The following is a 26,585-nucleotide window of genomic DNA, read 5'->3' on the forward strand; positions in this document are numbered from 1 at the left end:
TGTTAGGTTAGTTTAATGCAATGTAGACATAATCTATTAGAGAACATAAATATACAAATACGATATATGGCTGTTTCAATTTTCTTCATAAAAATTGGAGTTCAGAACATAAATTAATTGAAGTATTTATACTTATACATGTATGTAATTCAATTAATTTTGGAAATAATTAATTTGCACAGACATATTAAACTAATTCTTCACCGCAGTCATTAAAACAAGCTCAAAACTCAAGGATAAAAATTAATCCCTAAAAATGTTCTTCACCGCATTCATTTAAACAATCGATTTTTACTCTTTTTAGACCCCGTCAAACGCCAACTTTTTCTTCATGCATACTAAGAAAAGTCAAACTATTTTTGTCTTTTTCCATTTTCATCTGAAACACCACATGGCTTCATCTCCAAAACGACAACGTTTTACACTGTCTCAGCCTGAATTGATAGTAAATAAGACAAACCCCAAGGGTAGATGTGAAAGGTCAACGGAGATAGGACATGAGACAACTATTGACACAGATAAAATTGTGGATCCATTTAAGAAAGTTTCCTATTTGGCTACCTGTTTGTTTTTTTTTTTTTTTCATATATTATGATATCTATCTTTCATATTCTCCAGCCTTTGGCTCTTTCCTTTTTTTTTTTCCTCTGTTTATTGGCCTTGCTCAGCGCTTTCCGCTTCCTTCACCCCTAGGGCTTTCTCTTTATTCCTCTTGGTTGCGGAAGTGCATATCTGAGTTTTAGGCCATGAAAGGCTCAGTTAGAGGAAGTGTGAGAGGAAGCGTGAGAGGAAACCATATTTTCTCAGGGGAAATTAGCCTCCGGGGACAGAAATTCGGGAAGCTAAAGAACTCAAAGGCCACAGAGAATGATTTCTCAGCCGGACAAGAAGAATGTACCGAACGAATGACGTTGATCGATGGCTCTGTTTGTAACGATGAATCCTTCTTGATTTCAAACTCACCAAATGCATTAATGGGATCACTTGTTCGCGAAGAGGGGCATATTTATTCATTAGCCGCCTCTGGTGATTTTTTGTATACGGGATCAGATAGCAAAAACATCAGAGTTTGGAGAAAACAGAAGGAGTTTTCCGGGTTCAAATCCAACAGTGGGTTGGTGAAAACTATAGTGATTTCCAGCGAGAAGATCTTTACAGGACATCAAGATGGGAAAATTCGTGTATGGAGGAATTCTCCAAAGAATCCAGGAACACACAAACGTATAGGATCACTCCCAAATTTGAAAGATTGTGTTAAGAGCTCCATGAAACCAAGCAACTACATTGAAGTAAGGCGCCATCGCAACGTGTTATGGCTAAGGCATTTTGACGCTATCTCTTCTCTTAGCTTGAGCGAAGATGAATCTCTTCTTTATTCCGCTTCATGGGACAAGACGCTTAAGGTGTGGAGAATTGCAGATTCAAAGTGTTTGGAATCAATCAACGCTCACGATGACGCGGTTAACGCCGTCGTTGCTGGGTTTGATGGGTTGGTTTTCACAGGTTCAGCCGATGGAACCGTGAAAGTTTGGAGAAGAGAATATCAAGGGAAAGGAACCAAACACTTTTTCTCACAGACATTGTTGAAACAAGAATGTGCTGCTACAACTTTAGTTGTTAACTCCAACTCTACCGTCCTTTACTGTGGTTCATCAGATGGGTCGTTAAACTACTGGGAACGTGAAAAGCAACTCTCTCATGGTGGCGTGTTGAGAGGACACAGGCTAGCAATTTTATGCCTGGCCACGGCAGGAAATCTCGTGTTTAGTGGATCGGCCGACATGGGTATATGCATATGGAAGAGAATGGAGAGCGGAGAACATTTATACGTCTCCATGTTGACCGGCCATTCTGGACCAGTCAAATGCTTAGCCATAGTGAAGGAGAATGAAATAGTTTCCAGCGATAAGACTTGGGTATTGTACAGTGGCAGTCTAGACAAGTCTATCAAGATTTGGCGTGTATCAGAGCAAGGATCGGCGATGATGCAGAATCAACGACAATATACATCCGATAGCTGCCATGGAGCTCCGACATTGCCGCAGGCTACTAGCTTCTCTTCTCGGGGAGGAGGCGGACAAAGTCAGAGAAGGCACTAGCTAAAAATTGTAAACAACAGTACTAAATTTATGCCAGCTAATTCATGTTAGTTGACACTTCTCTTGTTTCTCCATATTTTTCTATACTGCGGGATAATATAATTTTTATACCCAGGAGAATGGGTATTTGAGATCATACAAAGCGTGCAAGACTAATAATAATAGAATATTCTGCAAGCCAATTCATCTTTTATATATATATATATATATGTATATATATTTTGAGAAGAATATCATTGGTAATAGTTTCATTTAAAAGATATTATAATAATATATTTCATCAATAAAAATTAAGTTGTAAGGTTTTATCACATTATTGCAAACTCCCAACAATAAAAATTCATTAAATTGTTAACAACAAATAAGAAAGCATTTTACTTATTTTACTTTTTAATGGTGGAAGCTTATAGAAACTTTCTAATAACATTTTGAACTTTTTGTAAATTGCTAAATAAACACAAGCTTATAAATAATTTAAACATATTATAAACCTTTGGAATAGTGTTTTTAAGAGTTGTTGATATCAATTTTTCTAAGAGAAAAGTTATGGACTAAAACTTTTGCAAGATCTTTAACATTCTTATTGAATGAAGAATTTGCTTTATTTATCAAGATACCTCTTGTTGTAATAACTAGTATGTAAGTGACAGCTATTCTAAAAAAAAAAAAATTATATTTGATAAGAATTTTTTTTTTCCAAGTCCATGTAAAATTTTATAATTTCATTCATAAGGATCAAAATCAAAAACAAAGAAAAGAACTTAGGCAAATCCAAAATTTTGTAAAATAAGAGGAGGGATTAAAATAAGAAGGTTATGTAAAATGGGGATAAAAATGTAAAACTGAAAACTCTTTACATCTTAATGGCTAAGGTGTCCCGAAGAAAAAATTAGGAGGTTACACATGGCTCAAACGCGTCAGGAGTTCGCTGGTAACACGAGAATGAATGAGATCCTACCACGCGAGCTTTACGTGATAGATCGGAGGGTAAAAGGGGGGTCACTTAAGATTCTACGGTGTAGATCGCCCCTTTCGTATCAATGACTGTGATTAAATCAAGACCTATATAAACTGAAGGTAGGTTTTTTTAAAAAAAAATATATATGAAAACCTAATTCCAAAAACTAAGGCAGATAGAAGGAGAGGGAAGGGAAGAAATCAAGGAACGCGAGCACCTCCTTTGGTAGTTGCAGACATCATCGCAATAAAAGCTAGCCTTTAGTGTTTAGTACATATTTTTCTTCTTATATCAAAAAATCGAGAATTATAGACACAGGAAGGTATGAGGAGGATCGTTTTGACTGTCGAAACTTCAATAAAACATGTAATTAGAAACTTAACCGTCTAAATAAATCTCCCCACTTAATTTTACACCCAACTATATGACATAGAAAAACAAGCAATAGGAAAATTAAAAAATAGGAGAAGAAAAAAACTATAACTTACCTGATAAGTCGATCCTAACTCTTCGACTCAACAGGATTTCGGAAAGATTCTCAACTTTAAAGAACTTGAAAATGCTAAGAAAATTAACCAAAGCTAATTTTTAAAGAAAGCACAAAGCTTAATTTTATTAATATCAAATATTGTGTTTATAAACTAAGAACTTAAACCTTTATATTTTATTTTATTTTTTAATTCTAATCGGAATAGGATTTAGAATTCCTATCTAAATTACAGGACTTAATTTAATTAGAAAATAAATACATAATTAATTAAATAATAAAAATATTATCTAATAGACGAGTTCATCTTTTGACTTGTACTCCTACTTGGACTCCAACTCATCATCTTTCTCTTATTCTTGATTCTTGATGATTCTTGAGTGGAAGTTTTGTTGTAATTCTTCTAGATGTGAAATAGGTCTTCAAGAGGTCTTCAACATGTAAAATTCCTCATTGACTAAATTCATGGTGCTTCCGAGTTTTTTTTTCATGTTGAATTCTTGCTTCATCTCCTTGATTGATTGTATGTGACTTGAACTCTTCTTTTTCCAACTTGTTTTCTTCCATAGAGATATGGATTTCTTCTTCTTTTAGGACTTGTGATGAAGGTAGGAAAATGGTCTCCTCATGTGGGTCGAAGTCCTCTTGTTTCTCCTCTTTTTTTCTATGGTGTTTAAATTCAATAAGACTTGGGAATTCTTTGGCCAATTGCTTCAATGAGTCTTTTTTTTTTTTGAAATTGGATTGCTGACTCTTTTGTTCATCAAGTTCAAAGATGATCAACGTCCTCTTACACCTAAACTGTTCTTCTCTTGATGAGTGTCGGCCTTGACCGATAGGTGGAGAAACCATGTTTGGCTGGTTCTTTTTGGCCTTCTTAGGTGGTGGCCAAGCCGTATCTTGGTCCTCCAAGGGAGACCATAGGCTTAAGGCCCTTTTCTCCTCTTGAGTTGGGTCGTTCAAGCACCTTTTGGGCTGTTCTTTGGTGGCATGACCAGTGGGCCTTCGAGTTTTGGCCTTTTACTACTTAGATCAATTCTTTTGCGCTCTATGGGCCTCAACCAATGCATGCAATCAAAAAACTTAACCACTTAAATCCCCCTACCTACTTGAATCTAAACACACATATATGGCAAACAAAAACAAGATAATAGAGAAAATAAAAAAAAGAATGAAAGACGTTACGACTTACCCGATAAGTCGATCTCAACTCCTTGCTTCAAGAAGACTTCAAAAAACTACCTAACTTTGAAGAACTTGAAGAACACTCAAATTTAACCAAAGATAATTCTTTAAAAAAGCAAAAGCTTAATTTTGTTAATATCAAAGTTGTGTTTACAACTTATGTATTTAAGCTCTTATATAAGCTTTTATTGATGAGTTTAATCAGAATAGGATTTTAAATTCCTGTCCAAACTCTTACAGTTAATTTAATTAGAAAATAAATATATAAATAATTAAATAATTGAGTCTTATCCTAAAGTAATTAAAATAATAAAAATAATAAAAAAATATTAAAATAATCTTTCCTCCTTATCCAAAATTTCAAGTAGCTTGATCTTCCTTAGACTTCATATTTGAATAGAAATCCTCGATCAATTCTAACATTTTAATCACATCGATAATTTTGAAGAAGTCCCTTGCACTTAGAATCCTTGGAGACTTGGAAAAATAAGAGAAGAAGCCCAAAATGACTCAAAATAAAGCTGCCCGCATGGGTAGCTTATAAGAGACTTGGGGTCGGGCACTAGACCCATTGGGTACGCGGGTTACATTATTCAGGTGCATAGGTCACGAAGAAGGAGCAAATGGGTCGATCTTGCGCGCGTGTGCTGGTCGGGTGCATGTTATGCTACACACGTGCAGGGGACGTGAGTGCTTGCTACTGTCTGTGCACATGCAAGCGCGTGCTACTGGGTACATGTCAGCTTGTCCACACATGCATCTCTGTGTGTTATGTGGTGTGCGAGTGTTGTTGCACACACGCCCTGCGTGCTTATCCATGCGGGTGAGATGCCCACGTCTGCAGTGCCATGGTCCACACGTGTGAAAGGCTACACATGTATACCCAGTGGTTATCCATACCCAAATCACAGTTTGGACTTTCTTTCTTGTTGGGATTCATAGACTGAGTCTTTCATTGGCCATGAGACACAATAACTTTTTTCTTGTCTTTTCTAATTCCACATCTTCATGGCTGAAGTCTAGATCCATTTAATCATGATTCACTACCTTGTGCTTGTACCCGGTGGATTCATCTTGAGTGCTTTCTCTTTGGAACACATTTGAGTGTGTCTAGGAAACACACAGTTATTTAACCTTTTCCGCCATTCACTGGCCACAAGAATCTCTTGTTTATTACTAGGCTTTTCCTCAATTATTATCACATCATCCCCCCTTATGTGAGCAAGGAGAGGAAAAATTTTTCTTTAAATGGATAATTAACAAAGAGGTATGACTTCTTTCTAAATCGTATGATATCTTAAAATCTTATTTGGATGATGATTCAATAATGATGGTATGATTTTTCATAAATTTTTTCTGTTTGTTTGCATTTGTAAACACATGGTATAATTTTTTTGTAGTTGAGTCATAGTTCTCAAAATCATGATTTTTTCTTTTTTTTCAAACCACCGATTTTATGGTTTTATGATGGTTTGATAATTTTTTCCCTTTATACCCTTAATATTTTTTATTATTTACAACATTATCCTTCTCTTTAATTTCTTCTACCCAACACTTCATCTTTTCAAAATATTGTGTATATATATATATATTTAATATTATATATATGTATATAATATATTTAATTATATCAATTTTTTATATACATATATTTATATATTTAATTATCTATATATTTATATATTTAATTATATATATTTTATTACATATATACATAAATTTATATATGTATATATGTATTTATATATTTAATTATATATAAATACATGTATATAATATATTTAGATATATATATATATATTATCATATGTATATGTATTTATGATTTTACTTATATATTATACATGTATATAATATTTTAATTAGATATATGTATATAATCTATTTAATTATATATATATCTTTAATTATATATATGTATATATTTAATTATATATATTTATATATCTCTATATTTAATATTATATATATTTTTTAATTTTTTAATTTTTCATTTATTATTATATACAATAAGGCAGAGGTAAAATAGAAAATTTACTTAAATATACAACTATACTATCTTGTCAATCCAAACAAAAACAGCTGTCAGTATTAGATATTAATAGATTATTATCCAAATATAGTTAAATTTGAACATTAATGAATCTTGCACATACCCGACCGCACCTGACATTAATGAACTCATATATAAATCATTCAATCAAGCCCTAAAGGATGAAAAAATTAAATCTTATTTTTTAAAGAACTAAATCTCATAGTTTAGGAAAGATATTGGCGGTTTTTTTGCTCCTTTAATGGCCAAACTTAATTAACCATATTGACTTCATCTAATTCCTCCATAATTAATTAAAATATTCTTATTTAAAAAGAGAATATCCTATCTAGCTCATTCTAGTCAAAATTTTCTTAATTTTTATTATTTTCTCATTTAAGACAAAACTTAATTTCTTTACAATTTTTATAACTAATTTAAAAATTTTAGTTTCTTATAATACACATGATTTACTCTATAAATAGGTCTTCAATTCCTAATTGTGTTCATTCAAATTTAAAAATAATAAAATTATGAAGTTTTAATTTCCAATTAGTTACGTTTTCATCAACCTTCTTGTTGAACAAGAATTGATTTAATTTATCAAGTAAATCCTTATGGTGTTTTATTAATCCTTCTTGAATATATTTCACTTATCAAGGTTTCATCTTGTGGTATTTAATCAATTGAAATCATTACCCAAATTACCTTAGTTGACATTCACATATTAAATGTAAGTCAAGTAGGGAGGGTTTGTTGAGAGTTAAAGATTTTGAATATTAAAATATATGTGAGGTCTTTTAATCACGTTAGTTGATTCTAAGGTCCATATCCTTTAGTATCAGAACTTAGATTCGAGATAAATCTTGTTATCCTGCATCTTTATCCTTACATATTTGTTATTTTTCATGGTAAAAAAGAACATATTTTGCATCCTTTCATACATAAACGAAAAAAAAAGAAAGAATTCATATCCATATTGTCTTCCTTGCACTCTAAGTTTCATTCTTTCATCATGTTTTTATTCTATTACATCTCTAAGTAGCTAATTGCACTATAATTACTTAGTATCATACATAAAACACACATTATCTTAATTTGTGTGTTTCAACTACTACTTTTAGAATTATTTTAATATTTACTATCCCTAGGATTCCTTGTAGTGTCATAAACAAAACTTGATTATCTTAATTCAAGAAAATTCGATTCTGACATTCAACTTGAAGAAAAGAGATTGAGTAAAACATAACGAGTAAAACACGTGATAGAGTGTTATTTTCTTTACTAACAATTCCTCGTAGATTTTCGGAATGACCTCATATAATGTCCCAACCGATGGCATTTTCTCAAAAAAAGCAGACTTGGTAAAACCCCAACATAAGAAGTGTTCGATTCGATGACGAATTGTTTTTAAAGATGAAGAGAATACTGTGAGCAAGGAAAGGGAAAATAATTTTCTTAAAGGGAGAATCACCTAGGAGGGAAGACTTCTTACTAAACCATGTGATATCTTAAAGGAAGAAAAAATTAAATCTCATTATTTAAATAACTAAATCCCACGATTTAGGAAATATATGGGTCGTCTCTTTGCTCCTTTAATGGTCAGCCTTAATTAACCATATTTACTTCCCTCAATTCCTCTACAATTAATTAAAGTATTCTCATTGAAAAAGAGAATATCTTATCTAACCTATTATAGTCAAAGTATTCTTAATTTTCATTATTTTCTCATTCAAGGCAAGATTTTATTTTTTTTGTAATTTCTACAATTGATTTAGGAGATTTATTTTCTTGTAATGTACATGACCTAATCTACAAATAGATCTTATATTCCTATTTGTATTCATTCAAATATGAGAATAATAAAATTATGATTTTTTAGTTTTCAACTAGTGAAGTTTTCTTCAACCTTCTTCTTAAGTGGGAATTGATTCAATTTATCAAGGTAAATCCTTGTAGGGTTTTATCAATCCTTCTTGAATTGATTTCATTATGTTATCGACATATAAAATCAGAAATATATACTCGCTCCCACTAACCTTATGGTATACACATCTTCAACTATATTCATCTTAAAACTGAATGAGATGATAAGTTGATAAAATTTATGATACCATTGATGGAAAGTTTGCTTAAGTTCATAGATGGATTTCTTTTATTTGCACAATATTTGCTTTGCATCGCCCGATACAAAATTTTTTGGTTGCACCATATAAATTTTCTCATTAATGTCACCATTGAGAAATGTTATCTTAACATCTATATGATGCAACTCAAGATTAAAATATATAACTTAAGTCATTATAGTCCTTAAAGAGTCTTTCGATAAGTCCAAAGAGAAAGTCTCTTTATAATCGATACATTCTTTCTGTCTAAAGCCCGTAACGACAAGACAAGCCTCCTTGTACCTCTCCACATTGCCCTCTGAATCCCTATTGATCTTAAAAATTCATTTGCAACCAATAGGTTTTGTATCTTTCTACAATAAGACAAGATCCCGAACGTTATTGTCCCTCATGGACTTAATCTCTTCATTCATGACATCAAACTATTTTTGAGAGTGAGAACTATCCATGGCTTAATAGAAGTTGATTGGATCATCTTCCGTCATTCCAATGTCATCCTCATGTTCTTGAAGAAATATGATATAATCATCGGGAATTACACTTTTCTCTCTAGTGGATTTCCTTATTAGCATTAGTTCTTGAGGTTGTGAAATTTGTTCTTTCGAAACAACTTCTTGAGTATGAACGAGAGTTATATCATTGTCTTGATATAGATTTGCTTCTTGAACAATGCAAGGTATGAGAACCTGATCTATATCATTTTTAAGACTAAGGGAATCTATATATATTCATCTTCAAAGACAAGGTCCCAAAATCTCTTTCCCCTGACAAACTCAACATTATTAAAGAACTGAGCATTTTTCGTATTAAAAATTGTCTTAATAGTATGATAATAAAACTTGTAACCCTTAGATATTTTAGAATAACTAACAAAATAGCAACTAACAGTTCTAGACTCCTTTTTTTTATATGGCCTATATGGCTTGGCTTTAGCTGGACATCTCAGAATGTACAAATATCTCAAACTAGACTTCTTACATGTTAAAAACTCATAAGGGGTCTTTGTCGTTTCTTTACTTAGGACTCTATTGAGTAAATATGTTGCGGTCTTTAATGCTTCTTCTCATAGCAGTTCAAGTAAGGTAGAATGACTAATCATACTCATCACCATATCCTTAAGTATTATGTTTTGCCTTTCAGAAACACTATTCATACTAAAAAAAACCTATAATGATGTATTATGGGATGATACTGCATTCCGTTAGGAATTTAGCAAACGGTCCTGAACGTTGTTGACCTAATCCGCCATATCTACTATAGTATTGAGCACCATAATCAGATCTAATATGCTTAATTCTTTTGTTGAATTGGTTATCAACTTTTGACTTAAAACTTTTGAATACATACAGAGACTGTGATTTCTCATGAATGAGACAAAAGTAATCATATCTAGAATATTTATCTATGAATGGTATGAAGTACTATTGACCATTTCAAGAAGCCATAGGGAATTGTCTACAAATATCTATATGGATAGCTCTAATACGTCCATAGTCCTATTAGTACTTAATCTTTTGATGTTTATATGTTTTCCCTTGATGCAATTGACACATCTATCAAAATTTGTAAAATAAAGGGAATTAAGAATTTCATCCAACACAATTCTCTCTATTCTCTCTTTGAAAATATGACATAATCTTTTGTGCCACAATGAGGTTCACAGGTTAATTTACATTTGTCATCTCTTGTACCCACATATAAGGATTCATTATAAAAATAATTATATATAGCAAATGAAGATTATCATAAGCTGATAAAGAACCAATACTAACTGTATTGGAATCATAAAAAAAGACAAAATATTCTATTTCCAAAAGAATAATAATAACCAAATTTATCCAATACAGAAATAGAAATCAAATTCTGTCTAAATGATGATACAACATAAGTATTTTTCAAATCTAAATAATATCCAGTTTTTAATAATAATCTAAACATGTCAATTTCTTCCATCTCGACTGGTTTGCCATCGCCGACATAAATGAATCTGACACCTTCAATAAGCTTGCGATAATGGAGACAACCATGTACGGATACACTGATGTGAGTAGTGGCATCAAAATCTATCCACCAAATGTGTCTAGATACAGATGTTAAATTAACCTCAGAACAAACAAAGTTAAAAAACATGCATTTCTTTGTATGTCACATATGATTGTTGACACATTGCTTCTTCTGATGACCTGGAGCTTTACATAAGAAATGTACATTATCATTTTATGTCTTCTGCTATTTCTTCTATTGCATTGGAACTCTAACACTTTTATTGGTTTTTTTTCCTTATCCTTATTATCATTTGAGATCGTAGCTAGATGAGTACTCTCTATCGTATCATACTTTAGTTTTTCCTCCTTTTGAACACAATGTGAAATAAGTTTATTCAGAGTCCAGAATTTCTTCTATCAGTTGTAGCTCACCTTAAAAAAATCAAACTGTGCTAGAAGAGAGATCAAAATAAAGTACACCAGTAATTCTTTTAATATGTCTAGTCTGAGTGCCTTGAGCTTAACATATATATGAGAAATTTTCATTTTGCACTCTCATATGTTTCCTTTTCCTTTATATCTCATGGAAACATGGTTCGTTAAAAGTGTATAAGCTTCGATCTTATCACTTGTTGCAAAATGTTGCTTGAGAGACTCAAGGAATCTATAGGTGTAGTGATCTCATCGGATATAGTGCCCTAAAAACTTCTGGAATGGTTTGTTGCATTATCAACAAACTTATACGGTTCGACCAATTCCATCTTTCAAAATCCCTCTTATCTTCAAGGGTAATGTCAAGAGTAAGTGAATCAGGTTGATCAACCGATAAAACCCAATCCAGATCCATAACTCCAAGAAGAAATCAAACACTATTTTTTTGTGTCTTGAAGTTTGTGTCGTTCAATATTGGAGTGAATTAAAATTCGCGGTGATACTTCCAACATAAAAGAAAACTAAACAGAGAACAGAAAACATCCAGTCAATCAATACTCACATAAAATAATAAACTATAAATTATAATAATGGATTTAAAAAAAAGGTAAATCCCATATCAAGATATCAGACACTCTATTAACACTCTATCTTTGGACAAAATATTAACTTATAAATGATATCTTGTAATAATAATTAAATATTGACAGTAAGAACACATCAAATAATAAATCTTTCTTAAGATCGATTTTTAATTCACATGCTAATTGAATAATTGTCACGTACTTGTTACTTCAAGTTAGAATGCAATTATATTAAATAGTAACATTCCTTTGGATTGATTAACATTTACTTAAATTACACGTATACAATTGTTTATATCATAAAATAAGTCAAGTTAACATAAGATAGGTCATTTTGACAACATGTTAAATAAATCAATTTATTTTAAAACGTATATACATAAACCAATATTTAAATATAAAATTATATCGAATTTATACTTTATAAGAAAGACAAATATTTTAAATATCCTTAAAAATAAAAAAATAATTTTTTAATAAAAAATTTCTATCCGTTCAAATGTTGACCGTTGATAAGTCAAATGTTGATATTGATCAGTCAAATGTTGACCATTCGAGTTTAGACCGAGTCAGTGCTAGATCAGTTCGGGTTTGGGCGGATTGGGTCTGGATCGAAACCCGTATGAGCTTTAGGTCCCCTGCACACGCGGGCTTATTCTCCCCTCCTTTTTCTTTCTTCGTTGTTTTTTTCCTTTTCTTGTTTGTTGTCCGTAACCCAAAATTTTAAAGCCCATTTAGGTCCACGGTCCGAAATCCAAATCAGAAGAAGAAACCCTAAAAAAATATATTGTTTTTCTCTTCTTCTTCTTCCTTGGATCGGGGAGGTGGGGGCTTTTAATGGCCACCTGCCAACCCCTCCCTGTGTTATTGTCGTGTGTGTTTCCATGGGTAGACAATTGTGGTTGCTTCGCTTGTGTGGTTGCAAGACCGTGCTGGTCCTCTCGGTGACTAAATCGCAATGCAATCATCACTTTCACGACTCTTTTCTTCTTCATGCGCTGCCGCGACCAGAAGATCCCGACTTGTTTAGCTGTCCAATCATGAGGTTGCACCTCACCGTCGAGTCGCGACAGTGAAGCTGCAATCGACTGGCCATTTGGCCTCTGCAAGAAACCAGATCTAGGAAAAAAAATTTATTTAAATTTGAAACCATATAAAAAAATCCATAATTTTGATTTAAAATTCATTTAAAAATTAAAACAAAAAATTATATAAATCTGAATCTGAAATTTTTTTTTTCTAATCTCAATGATTCAGCACGAGGTAGCTTTGATACCACTTGATGGAAATTAAATCAAACTAGATCTGAAAAAATAATAAGCAAACTTGTACTTAATTAAAGAGCATGAACACGAAAGTGTACTAGAATTCATAATGAAAGAGATCTTTGCATCTAACAATTCTTTCCACTAGCATGACTATCATTTCTTTTGTACTGTCATGGTCTTCTTAGTAATAAATGCCCTACTTGCGCAGGAATGACATCGCATAGTATCTCATCCTCATTTGCTAACAGAAGACAGAACTCGTACTTGTTCGGTGACATTAATCTCCTTACTATCATTTAATTAGTGTTGCTTGTAGGGATTAGGGCGTCGTATGCAAGTCAAGCTTGCCCTATAAACTAGTAAGGTGTTGACATCATTGGTACAACTGTCTTCATCAATAATCCCATTACAGACTTTTTTATTAACTAGACATCTTGAGTGGAAGAAGGTTTCTCTCTAATCATTGTTCTATGACTTAATCTGTATATTTAGAGTTTGTTGGGTCATAAACACATCTCTCTGAACTGACTGGGCAATACTTTTTTTACTAGCTCCAAATGATCGCATGTTTTCCTATTCTCTATTATTCTCGTGATCACTGATGACATTTCCATCATCTCTTATGATCACAGCACCTTGATTGGTATGTTGGGATACAATATGCCTAACTCTCAGACACTTGAAACAATTAACAATGATTTGTCTTGTAGCACGTGCCTTAGGGTTACCTGTTGTGCTGCTGAGAGGTTGTTTGTCATTTCTCTTCTCAACCTTGTAATGTATATTTTTTTCCAAATCAACATAGTTATGTAATTTAAGGATGTTGGCAATCTGTTTATTCAGACATTCTACAAATCAAGCCATAGTAGATTTTGGTCATTCTTCAACCTTAGCCAAATCATGATGATCTCTATCTGTAACGGGTCCGGAAATTTAGAATGAAATATGTGTATTAAAAATGTCAAATGCGGAAGCAAAATAAAAATTTTGATTAACATCCCTTACACAAAAACCAAAAACGTGCTCAAAATATAAAAGAACAAACTAACTAAAAGAGATACTCGAAAATAAGGAATATAAATATAACTACGGAGTCTTTAGGCGTCCCCTTCGCCGTCTTCCTGCGGAACGGGCTCGGGAACAATGTCTTCCTAATCTGAAATGGTTAAATAAGGAATGAGCTACACCAGCCCAGTAAAGACATCACACTATCTCACCGCCACGGAGGTAAAGGTGGGTAGAAAATACAAAAAGACCAATGGAGCATAATTTATAACAAATTCTTTTATCAATAATAAAATCTTTTACTGTCCACTTACCTCGGTGAGATCCATAAAACAACATACGAAAGCAATAACATTATCATCATTATGAAATCATATAAACTGTATAACATAATACTTACCACGCCTTTGCATTTCAATCATTACACAACATATTTTCCTCATTTACCAGCCTACTAGTATCCATGGGGATCCATAGGGGTCCCGCTACTCGTGAACCCTTAACATTTATAACCTGGTTCTAGGGCCGTCCCCATACCCCGTTCGGTATGGGCGCCAAAACCATGAACCTCAATACCCAATCCGGTATGAGGGTAAAACGGGCCGTCCCCATACCTCGTCCGGTATGGACGCCAAAACACATAAGGTCTCTATACCCCGTCCGGTATGAGAGATCACATTCCCGGTAGGGTTCCCTACGGACCCGGTCCGTCCACCATCTCCCAGGATATCTAGTCAGGTTGTTGACATTATCCACTATCAATTCACATAACCTTTTTGACCTTTTTCTTGATTTCAATCAACCAAACACACACAATATGTAAACCAGTAATGGACATTAAACAAGACAACACAGTATCGGGTTAAGCATAATACCGACCATAATAAGGAAACCATGATTCATGCATACGGGACCATAATATAATTACATCAAACATCATGCTGCATTTAATACTGGAAATTAAATCAAACAATAACAGACCAACCCAGTATCAGACTCGGGTTCCATTGGCAACCTTAATCAATTATACATCTATAGAGTCACACAGTACAGTTTAATTATTTATTTAGCTTTAATACCGTAATAAGAAATAGGGTGAGGGGTCCTTATTTGTTTCGGGGTCTGAATACGGCTCTACAGTGCGCCTACAGGCTGTCCCTGATTTTCTCTGAATTTTTTCCGGGGAACTGAAACGCACTACTGGTACCTGCACGTGTCCCCAAAAATTCCAAATTAGACCCGGGCCCCTTTCGGCCAATATCGTAATTCCAGCACAGCGGCTCCGCCGTGATTCGGTGATGGCACCGCCGCTTGCGTCGGCGATTCACTCGGGTTGGCCGTTTTTCGGTCGTTTTTGACCGAATTAAGCCACACTTGCATCGGTCCCTGCGATAGAACAACCCTAGGGCCCTCGGTGGGCCGAAAAATCACAAAAAACCGAAACTTACCAGTGGCGGTGCTCTCGGGTGCGGCGGCTCCTCCGGCGTGAGTCGCGTTTTGATGTTTGGCTCCAATCAACCTGTAGAGAAAAGAACGGTGATCACAGTGGTATAAATTTTGCATCAAACGGAAGCCAGGAAGGGCCTCATCGGAGGCAAAAACCGAGGAGGGGCGCGGCGGCGCCGCTGGGTTTCAGCTGGGTTTTCCGGCCGTCTAGCCGGTGGATTGGCTCCAGTTTGGCCATAGGCAGACTCAGCGTCGAAAAACGAGCAAGGGGGAGAAAAATTACCTTGATCGGCAGTCGAAAACTTCCCCGGTGTGGCTGCGACCGGCTCCTCCGGCGTCTGGTTCTTCTTCTCCGGCGAGCACTGGCGGCTAGGGTTTCTTTGGTCAGGTGTGGGTGGGGGTATTTATACCCTTTATCTTTTAATCTTGACCGTCCATCAAGATTGAATCTGGGCCGTCCGTGCACGTGGATCTGGGTCGCCCGTGCGCATGTTTGATCTGGGCAGTCCGTTTGCGCGGGAACGGATCTGGGCCGTCCGATCGCGTGCACGCGGATCGCCCACGTGGCCCGTTCCCTAGTCAGCGTTGCCTTGCCACGCGACGCATTCTGGTTGGCCGGGGCTGCTGACCGGGCCGCTGACGTGGCTGCTGACGTAGTGCAACTTTTTTAAATTGCGTTTTAACCCCTAGTTTCTGATTTTCTTTTCAAAAACACGCCCAGAATCTAAATTTTCACCTTTTTATCCCAAAATCAATTTCAATTAAGTCTAAATAATATTTTTACCTAATTTTATCATTTTTATTATTTATATTTTCATTGAATTAAATTAAATTAAGTTAAATAAAAAATCAAATAAATAAATAAATAAAATAAAAATAAATAAATAAAATTTTTATTTTTTTTTATTTGGGTGTTACACTATCCTTATGATATTCTTCAACTATCTTGAAATCCTGAGTCAAACGATGTAGCTTTAAGTTCATATTTCTATAAAAATTGGCTTGTATAAAATGCTTCCTTATGATGGATCTTAACTCTTTCCATGTTGAGATAGGCTCATCTTCATCTCATTCTCTAAGAGCAACTAACTGATCCCAGCAAACTGAGGCATATTTGGTAAATTCAATGGTTGTCAATTTAAGCTTTTTCTCCTCACTATAGTTACAATAACTGAAGATGTGATTAACTTTTCATTCTTATTCCAGGTAGGCTTCAACATCATTCTTTCCTTAGAAGGCTGGTATTTGTAGTTTGAAGTCATAGAGATCTCTATCCATTTCTTCTCATCGACCTCTTTGTCTTTCACCAGCATTGTCACAACAAAACATTATTTCATCCTGCATTACTTGGCGTCAGACATGACTACAGTTGTCTACACGTTCTAACCGATCCATTCCGCAATCATGTTTTTCATTTGGGCACTCAATGTGGTAAACATGGCTATGATCCACTCTTCCATGGTAACGTTTACAATGTTGGCACTTTTGTGAGACATAGTGAAGTTCCTACAAAGACAAAGGTTAGTGAAAATAATTAAACTCTCCCTTACCTTTGCTCGTATTTACCTTACAGTCTCTCACAATACAACTTCTCTTGTCTTATTGAGTATTAAGAATTGGGTTTGACTAGATCAGAATCTATATGTTAGTCTTAATGACACAATAAGGAATCCTAGGGGAATATGATTTCTACTGAAGCTCAGAAACAAGCACACAGAATAAGGAATGGTGTGCTTTTATTTATACACTAAGCAACTAGCAATGATTAGTCACTTATATATTTATTAGCAACAATTAGTCACTTACATAGTGAAAGGATGGAAACTTAAATCACAAAGAAAATAGGTGCAGAATTAAAGCATAGAGATCCAATCAATCCTGATGGATATAACCAGAAGGTGTATCCTAGTTATACTACCAAATGATGTCTAGACTTTGTGATCAAGCTTCTTCATGCAACGTTAAGCCAAAATTATGGGATGCAAAACAAAAAATAAACGTGACGCAAATGGTTTTCGCTCACCGATGTTAGTTAATCTTGCTTTGCTTTATGCAACAAAATAAAAATAAAACTTTTTAGGCACACCTGATTGGTGATACAACAAGGTAATTACTATTCTTTTGTATTTTTTGAATGTAAACAATGTGTCAATTGTCTTATGGTGTGCAATTGGGATATTTTTAGGTTTTTGATTTTGTGATTTTTTTTAACTAATGAAAGAAACATAAAATCACTTGAATTAAACGGATAATATGAATCCAAGAAGGATGCAAAATAAACTAACAATCAAAATTTGAATTGCTAATTTATAAACAAGAATGCTAAAATAAGAAAAGGATAGTAGGTTCACTAAGAGGCTAAGCTTTGACACCAGTTGACGCGAGAGGGCATGGAGAGGTTCATTTTGACTATCAGAGCCTCAACTAACGCATGCAATCAGAAGACTTAACCACCTAAATCCTCCTCCCTACTCGTAGAAAATATTGTTATATTATTTTGAAATGATTATACAATTTATAGATAAGCATTCGTGACTTCCCTTACAAGGTAGGGTTGTTACACTTGTGATGTTCTATCAATTTTTATTCTTTTCTTAATTACCTTACTTTTACTTTTACTGATATATTGATTATGAGTTCAGTAAAGAGAGTTTATTTAGGAATTAAGTTTTTGTACTTATTGTATATGTGTAGGTTCAAAATGCATTGTTGATCATTAGTTCCGCATCAGACCTTTTATGAAGGCCATTTAATTGTGTGAGAATCTAATTCATGAGTGGCCTTAATCTAAATGTAAGAATTTTTGCTATGATTTTGTAACTTACATTACTTACCAAAATTTTTCAAAGATACTTGCCAAATAAGGGTTGGGTGTCTTAGGAACTAATATGATTTTTTTATAGTTCCATAAGGAATGCCCAATATTAAAACAAACTTGAATAAAATTTATGAGATCCTTCTGAATAATAGGATGAGGGGTTATCATCATGACGTGTTGGCGTAGAAGATCCTCTACTTTTAAGGGCTTGGTTTCTTTTTCTTAAGAAATTTCATATAGTTTTTCATTAAGTTCTTTAAAGAGAGAATTGACGTAGAGATGGCGTAAATATGTTGGAAGTTAAGGCTGAGTATTACTATGCAAAGTAGCAGGGAGACTACCAAAATTGATAAGTAGATATTAAAAATCCAAAAGGGCTCGTCCTATTCTCAATTGTATGTTAGGTACATGATTACAATCAATCTTTTACCTATTGTAGCTAATAGATTTCTTAGGTAGCTGAGAGAGTTTATAATTGTACTTAAACATTGGATCCCTTGGTGTAGTTTTGAAAAAGTTAGCGGTTATCCATGCAATGAATCAATCTCTAGTTGGAGATGATTGATTGCAGTTATGTGTTTCCTATAGAAATTTTTGTGTACTAGATTAAGGGTTCTCCTAACTTTTTCATTTTTTAGTAAAAACAAAATTGGCTAAACTTATAACAGGTTATTGCTGTGTTTGATTGACTACTAAAAAGCTAGTTTGATCTTTTAACCATAACATTTCCATATCTTGATAGCTTAACATGAGTTATTTGGTTGAGTGATGATTCTATCTCTATTAGGAGTGAATTATGATATGAAAATATAACAAATAGATGAGTGACTAGGGCCTCAGAGAAGTTTAGTTGCCTTTATGAATTTGTTAATACTCTATGTAATCTAGCTCGAATATTGGCAAGGTTGAATTTTTATTTCCCCATATATATTGATTTCCTTTAAATCCTAGGTCAATAAGTTGTACTAATTCGGCTAGTTCTTGAAAATGATTCGTAGAGTGACATGAGCGATTTGAGTGATTACTTTGGATATGACCCTGGATTGAATTAAACAAGTCTAGAAGAAAGAGTCCTGCAAGAAGTAAGAATCTCATGATAATCAAGATTCCCACAGGAAAACTGCCCATGAACACGTGGTAGCGTCGGCAAGAGGCCATGCAGCACGTGTACACAGAGTAAAAACATTTTGCGCTCGCATACCCAGCAACGAACACAACGCACACACGTAGATGCCATCCAGGAAGTGTTCGCATCCACAATGCACACACAAGGACAGCACGAGATGCCCAACACGTGGACGCCTATAAAGCTTGCAGAAGGGAAATCCTGCTCCTACAAGGATTCCCAATCCCATGGGAAACTGGATTCCTTCTCTACTTTAGATTTTTGCTAGTCCAAAGCCAAACAATAAGTTGATTTTAACCTTTCCCAATTGCCTAAATTATTCCAAGCCCAAGATCAAGAAGGTCGGCCTAAAGTTCTCATAAACAAGCTTGTTCAAAGGCCTAACATGGATCAAGGTCGCAGGTTTAAAAGGCCTAAGATAGCCTACAGGCTTAAGGAGTTACATGGTAGCTAAAGGAGCATCAATTTGGCCTAATAACCATCGCGAACAAGTCCAAGGCTCATGAGGGGTACGTGACCAGAGCATGCTGCACATGTGGACACTTTGCCCCACATGATGGGGTAAAAAACCATGGGAGAAAAGGAACCTGCACATGCAGGATCCTCCCACCGTGAGGAAGAATCCTCACCGCCACTCCTCTCAAGATTGATTGAAGAAGTCATACTTGGACTTGCACAGGTGGTAAGGAAGAAGAAAACATCTAGAGGAAATGAAAGAAGAGTTTTAAAGGAAGAAAAACTCACAAGCAAGAAAGTTTAAAGGGAAGAATACTCCCGCCGTATGGGAGAGTCCTATATGAGGAGGAATTTGATTTCCTCTCTTTTTTCACATGTTTATTTTGTGTTTTTGAGTTCTTTTCAGGTTGAATTTACTGTCATGAAGAATCCTAATTGAATTCCATGTTAAGATACAAAGTAAAAGAAGCCAAATGAGATTCGTCCAAGAAAAATTTTCCTCCTAGCCAAATTCTTCTTCTTTCTTCCATCACAAAATTGAATCTTTACATTCCTCTTAAACTCAAAATCTTCCATTTAATGAACTTAATGGGAGGAAAAAATCTAGAAAATGAAGGACAATCATAGCCGAATAGGAGTCAAGAATCGACAAAGAGAGAGGAAAAACAATTTTGTTTAAATTCTTATTTATTTTAGTATTATTTTATATAATCCTAGTCTAAGTTAGATTAAGAGCTTTATTAAAATTATGTAATCCTAATTTGAGTCAAATTAGTCAAGTGAAAGTCTATATAAAGGCCTCACCTCCATGTTGTATATCACAATTTATAATAAATCAATAAAATCAAGTATTTAGTTGAATATAATCAAATCTTTCTTCTAGCTTCGGCTATTAAATGAATGTTCAATCACGAGGTTGTTTCAACCATCTTCTTGAGATAGAGAATCAAATCGACTTATTAAGTTGTGGTGTCTTTTCCATTCTTACCTTTATTGTTCAAATTATATTGGTTTACATTCATGTGTTAAATGTGGTTCAAGTAGGGTTGGCTAATTAAGGATTTAAAATTTCTAAATGCTAATGTTTATGTGGGATTTACGAGTGTAATAAAGATCACAGGCTCTGTTTTAACTTCTTTCTAAAGATTTTAAGGTTTCGTTAAAATCCCCTACTATGAGGTAGGGAAAAGTATGTTCTTAAGAGGTATATTATAGTGCTTCTGAAAAGTGATTTTTTTTCCACTGGAATAGTATGGAATGTAAATATTAGTGGAAAACCAACACTTCTTAGAAGAGTAATCATTTATTTATAGTGCCATAAGTTCGACATAAGCAGAAGCTTCTTGAGAGTGTAATTGATTCTGCTAGGCGAAAAATAAACCTTCTTTCTATCCTTGAGTTGGTCAAGTGGTTAAAAATTAAAAATTTAAAGACGTATAGAGAGAAATTATTTTATTTGAATTGAGTGGTTCTTAATAAAGAATAAAGATGGTTAAATAGAATATACAAGTGCTTTAAGTGTTCGGACTGTCAATGACCTAAGTCTCAATAATTTATTGTTAGGATTTTCATGATGACTTATGAGGTGCTAGACTTATCTGTGCAGCCTTTGGATGTAATGAGATATATATGACCATTTGTATTTTAGAGATGATCTTAGGGTAGTGGATTGTGTGAGCTTAATGCAGGAAGGCTAACTAGGTTAGGTAATTAAGGTGTTAGGGGCAGGAGACCTCAAGATGAGATTGCTTAAAGGGTTAGCATTTACTAGGTTAGCTTGACATCCTCTTATTACCTTTGGAGTTGGGCAACTCTTTGGGTTGAGAGAGGGAAGGGTCTGAAGGAAGGGAAAAAAATAGTTTCTGGATTAGGATCCTAGTTGATTGAGGGAGAGTGAGATGAGGTTAGGGAAGAGGCTACTATGAGAAGTATATCTACGCAGGCTGAGGGCAATAATATGTCCAAAGTCTAGGTAAGGTGGAAGGCTAACACTATTAATGAGTAGCCAATTACAATTTAGATAGTAGGATGTGGCTCCAAGTAGGCTTGACAGAAGAATTCATGCTTATGAGAAGAGGGCATGATTTAGGAGACAACACTCTTTCTCAATTAAGAGAAGAAAAATTAAAGTCTCGAAATTTTGACTTGCTTCATGATATGCGAAAAAATAAATGTAAAAAATAAAATGATGTGAAGCATAACCCTATATAACAAAAAAAAAGTTACATTAATTTAAGAGATACCAGTTAGGGAAAAAAACTACATAACAAATCAAATTAATTACTTTATTAGAAATCAGTTAGTAAACCATAACAAAGAAAACCAAAGTCTCATTTATATGAGGCAATCACAAGGGGACTATGATGATATGGTAATAAGAAGTAAAATGAGTCAACATATATAATCAACAGTTGGAAAAGTCAAATTCTACAATAAACATTACAGTCAGAAAAGTTGTTGTAATTATCTAAAGCAGTTTGGATTAGTTGGTTAGTTAATTTTCATTAGTGTAACTAATAAAGATTAAATATTGTATATAAATACTCAACCCGTCTCATTAATAGAAATACTGTTCAGTTTTCTTTTTCCAGTATGGTGTTCTCATCTTCCCCATTCTTCCTCACTCAATTAATCTGCATGAGAAATCTTTCAATATTGAAGTCATTTTGAGAGCTTAATATGGTATCAAAGTTGGACTGAGTCTTCTGATTCGTAATTTTTATGCAATTTCCTCGGGAAACAGGAAGAAACAAAAGGAGAAAAACCCTAGATCTGCAGTTCATCAAGATTCAAACGAAAGAAGAAAGAATTCAGGATAAAAATTACATATTATAAGTTTAATTAAATTTTTTTCTTACTTTTGACCTATAAAAGGCACAAATATTAAACTGTCAAATGCACAAATAGTAAGTGTAACTCATGCAAGAGATGTGCACCTTACACATATTCTTACCTTACATAATGCTCTTTATGTACCCAATTGTTTGCTCAATCTTATTTTTGTCAGTAAACCGCTAAAACACTCTCCATTTTGCCTGATATTCAATAATAATTTTTGTTTCATCCAAGATGCTCTAATTTGAAAGATGATTGGTACAGCTAAACAATGGAATGGACTTTGTCATCTACAACTTCCTAAGACCGAGAGCATTGCCATTGTTAATTCTGTCATTAAAAACAAAATCAGTAATTCCTTCCATAATTTTAATTCTTGTAATTCTGTCAATAGCCAAACTCTCTGGCATTTTTGTCTTGGACATCTTTTTTTGCCAAGACTTCATACACTACATAAAATTGATCATTTTGTTGTACCTAGTCCTTACTTTGTTTGTAATAGTTGTCATTTTGCGAAGCAAAAAAAGTTTCCATTTCCAATAAGTAATTCGAAGACTGAACAATGCTTTGATTTGTTGCATCTTAATATATGGGGTCCAATTTCTATTGCTTCTTTGTATGGTCACCATTATTTTCTCACTATTGTTGATGATATGAGTAGATATACTTGGTTATTTCTCATGAAGACAAAGGGAAAAGTAAGAAAGATCATTATAAATTTTTTCAAATATGTAGAACTGCAATTCAACAAGAAAATTAAATGTATTAGATCATATAATGGCAAAAAATTCAACATGCCAGAATTTTATGCTGAGAAATGAGTTATTCATCAAAATTCATGTTCCTATACACCACAATAAAATAGTGTGGTGGATAAAAAACATCAACATATCTTAAATGTAGTAAGGGCATTGCGATTTCAAGCTCATCTATTAGTAAAATTTTGGACAGATTGTGTCCTTTATGTGATTTATCTTATTAATTGTATACCTTTTCTAATCATCAATAATGGGATACCCTCAACATTCTATCGAAATTCAATCACTTAAGAGTCTTTAGTTATCTTTATTTTGTTTCTACTCACAATATTCAACGTTTTAAATTTGATCCCCGAGCTACAAAATGTATTTTCTTAAGTTATCCTTCAAATATAAAAGGATATAGAGTTTATAATCTTACGTCTTGGAAAATCTTAGTCTCCTGGGATGCAGAATTTATTGAAATGGTCTTTCTTTTTACCTCCATTGAATCTACAGGCTTAAACAAAACAAATTTACTTCATACTGATGTATATATGACAAATTTTAATAGTGATAAGTTCGAGTCTATATTTTCTCAATTACTATGAGCCAGTCACTTTTGGTAATACTTCTAATCCCTCTCTTTCATCTTATTATGATTATATACATGTACTAGCCACAACACAACACCCAGAACCAAATATAACTGAATTTAAACAACATATACCTGAGCAGCCTGTTACACAAAATACACATATTCACATACTTGATACATATACTGAGCCCACACAGTTTGAAAACCATAATCCATCATAACATAATATACCAGATATATATAGACCTATACATACTGAATAGTAAACCAGTATACACTAGCCCCTTAAATGTCTTTCAAATCTAAACCAAAATCCCATGCATAATCCTTCAGCATATAGATGTTATAATAGACTCTAAAGCAACCATCTTATTTGAATGACTATTAATTATATGGTCTAAAATCCCAAATCAGATCTAATTTATCTACACCACACATTATTTTAAATGTCTTTAGCTACAAAAACATTGACAATACCCAAAAATCCTTTATTCTTGCAATAAAACATGAAAAAGCACCCAAAACCTACAATGAAGCCATCATACATCCTAATTGGAAGGAGGTTTTGCTTACTGAAATTAAAGCATTAGAATAAAATAATACATGAGAACTAACAAGTTTGTCTTCTAGTAAGCAAGCAATTGAGTGTAAATGGGTCTATCAAATAAAAAGAAGAGCTGATATATCTATTGAAAGATATAAAGCAAGGTTGGTTGTAAAAGGATACATCCAACAGTCCGATATTGATTTTTAGACACTTTTTCTCCACTAGCTAAAATGACAACAAACATAACATTACTTGCAGTATCAGCTTTGAAATGTTGGTTTTTACATCAATTAGATTTTAATAATGCATTACTACATGGTGGCCTGCATGAAGATGTGTACATAATACTTTCACCCAGTTTTCAAGCCACTGTAAAAAACCAGGTATGTAGATTGAAGAAAAGTCTTTATAGGCTTAAGTAAACCAGCTGTCAATGGCATTTTAAATTCACTGAAGCCTTGAAAACTCAAGGTTTTAAGAAAGCCTATTCTAATTCTTCTTTGTTTTTTATGAACAATGATTCATCTTTTATTGCACTACTCATATGTGTTGATGATGTTATTCTTGCTAGTAATGATATGCACCAAATAGAACTTGTCAAAAATTATTTGCGTGATAAGTTCAAAATAAAAGATCTTTGTGAGCTGAAATTTTTTCTAGCTTTGGAAATAACCAGATCATCTATAGGAATCAACATATGCAAAGAAAATATACCTTGAACTTGCTGCGTGACACTGGTTTTTTAGTATGCAAACATACACCTAGTCCAATGAATCCTTCAAGCAAATTATGCAAATAGGACGTTTCATCAATGGTTGATTCTACTTCATATAGACATCTTGTTGGAAAACTTTTATATCTTACTACCAGATATATCCTTTGCAATTCAGCAACAATCACAATTTTTTGATTACCTGACACAAAAGCATCTGCAAGCAAATCATCTAAGTTCTCTAGTACCTAAAGGGCACAACTGGACAAGGATTGTTCTACACTTCTAAAAAAAATTTACATTTAAAAGTATTAAGTGATTCAGACTGGACATCTTGTATTGGTTCAAGAAAATCCATAATTGGATTTTGTTTACTTCTAGGTGATGCACTAATATCCTAGAAGACTAAAAAACTACAAACCATTTCAAGATCCTCTTCAGAAGTCGAGTATTAAGCAATGACAACAATTACGTGTGAGATTCAATGGCTCCAGTACCTGTTACAAGACTTAACAAGTTATTCATAAGACAACATCATTATATTGCAACAATTAATCTATCATCCGAATAGAAGAAATCTAATTTTTCATGAGCGCACAAAGCACATCGAAATTTATTGTCATCTCATCCAGGAAAAATTTTCTGATGGACTTATACACTTATTATTTATTCATTCAATCCATCAATTAGTTTATTATTTCCCAAAAGCTCTTTTCATTTCAACATTTCAAAAAGCCATAGGCAAGCTGGGTATACAAAACTTGTATGCTCCAGCTTGAGGGGGGCTAATAGGAAGAAAAACGAGTCAATATGTATAATGAACAGTTGGAAAAGTCAAATTATACAATCAACATTACAGTAAGAAAAGTTATTGTAATTAGTTAAAGCAGTTTGGATTAGTTGATTAATTAATTTCCATTGGTATAACTAATCATGATTAAATATTATATATAAATACTCAACCCACCTCATTAATAAAAGTATGGTTCATTTTCCTTTTCCCAATATGGTGTCTCATCTTCCCTGTTCTTCATCTCTCAAATTAATCTGCATGAGATATCTCTTAATATTAAAGTGATTTCAGAGCTTAATATATGGAATAGATCTAGGCTTACCACATGGGATGTGATAGATACTAATTGCAAATGC

The 26,585-nt window shown here is 33.6% G+C and overlaps 1 protein-coding gene and 1 long non-coding RNA gene across 2 annotated transcripts; one reads left to right on the top strand and one right to left on the bottom strand.

Annotated features, from left to right (window-relative positions):
* Positions 1 to 604: 604 nt before the first annotated feature.
* On the top strand, positions 605 to 2,282 carry LOC110820041 (Transducin/WD40 repeat-like superfamily protein). The gene has a single exon (XM_022049414.2). It carries the CDS (start codon positions 747 to 749, stop codon positions 2,097 to 2,099), a length of 1,353 nt encoding a protein of 450 aa, XP_021905106.2. The 5' UTR covers positions 605 to 746; the 3' UTR covers positions 2,100 to 2,282.
* A 1,357-nt stretch (positions 2,283 to 3,639) lies between these two features.
* On the bottom strand, positions 3,640 to 6,128 carry LOC148266310 (uncharacterized). Its single transcript, XR_015818764.1, has 2 exons — positions 4,737 to 6,128; positions 3,640 to 4,592 (listed from the first exon to the last, which is right to left on the bottom strand). It is a non-coding gene; the product is annotated as an uncharacterized LOC148266310 (long non-coding RNA).
* Between the last annotated feature and the right edge of the window lie 20,457 nt (positions 6,129 to 26,585).

Source organism: Carica papaya, chromosome 4 (assembly GCF_054855325.1).
Source record: "Carica papaya isolate Zhongbai chromosome 4, ASM5485532v1, whole genome shotgun sequence".
Taxonomy (NCBI): Eukaryota; Viridiplantae; Streptophyta; class Magnoliopsida; order Brassicales; family Caricaceae; genus Carica; species Carica papaya.

Coding starts and splice junctions, on each gene's coding strand:
- LOC110820041 (XM_022049414.2), top strand. CDS start 747: ATGAAAGGCTCAGTTAGAGGAAGTGTGAGAGGAAGCGTGAGAGGAAAC.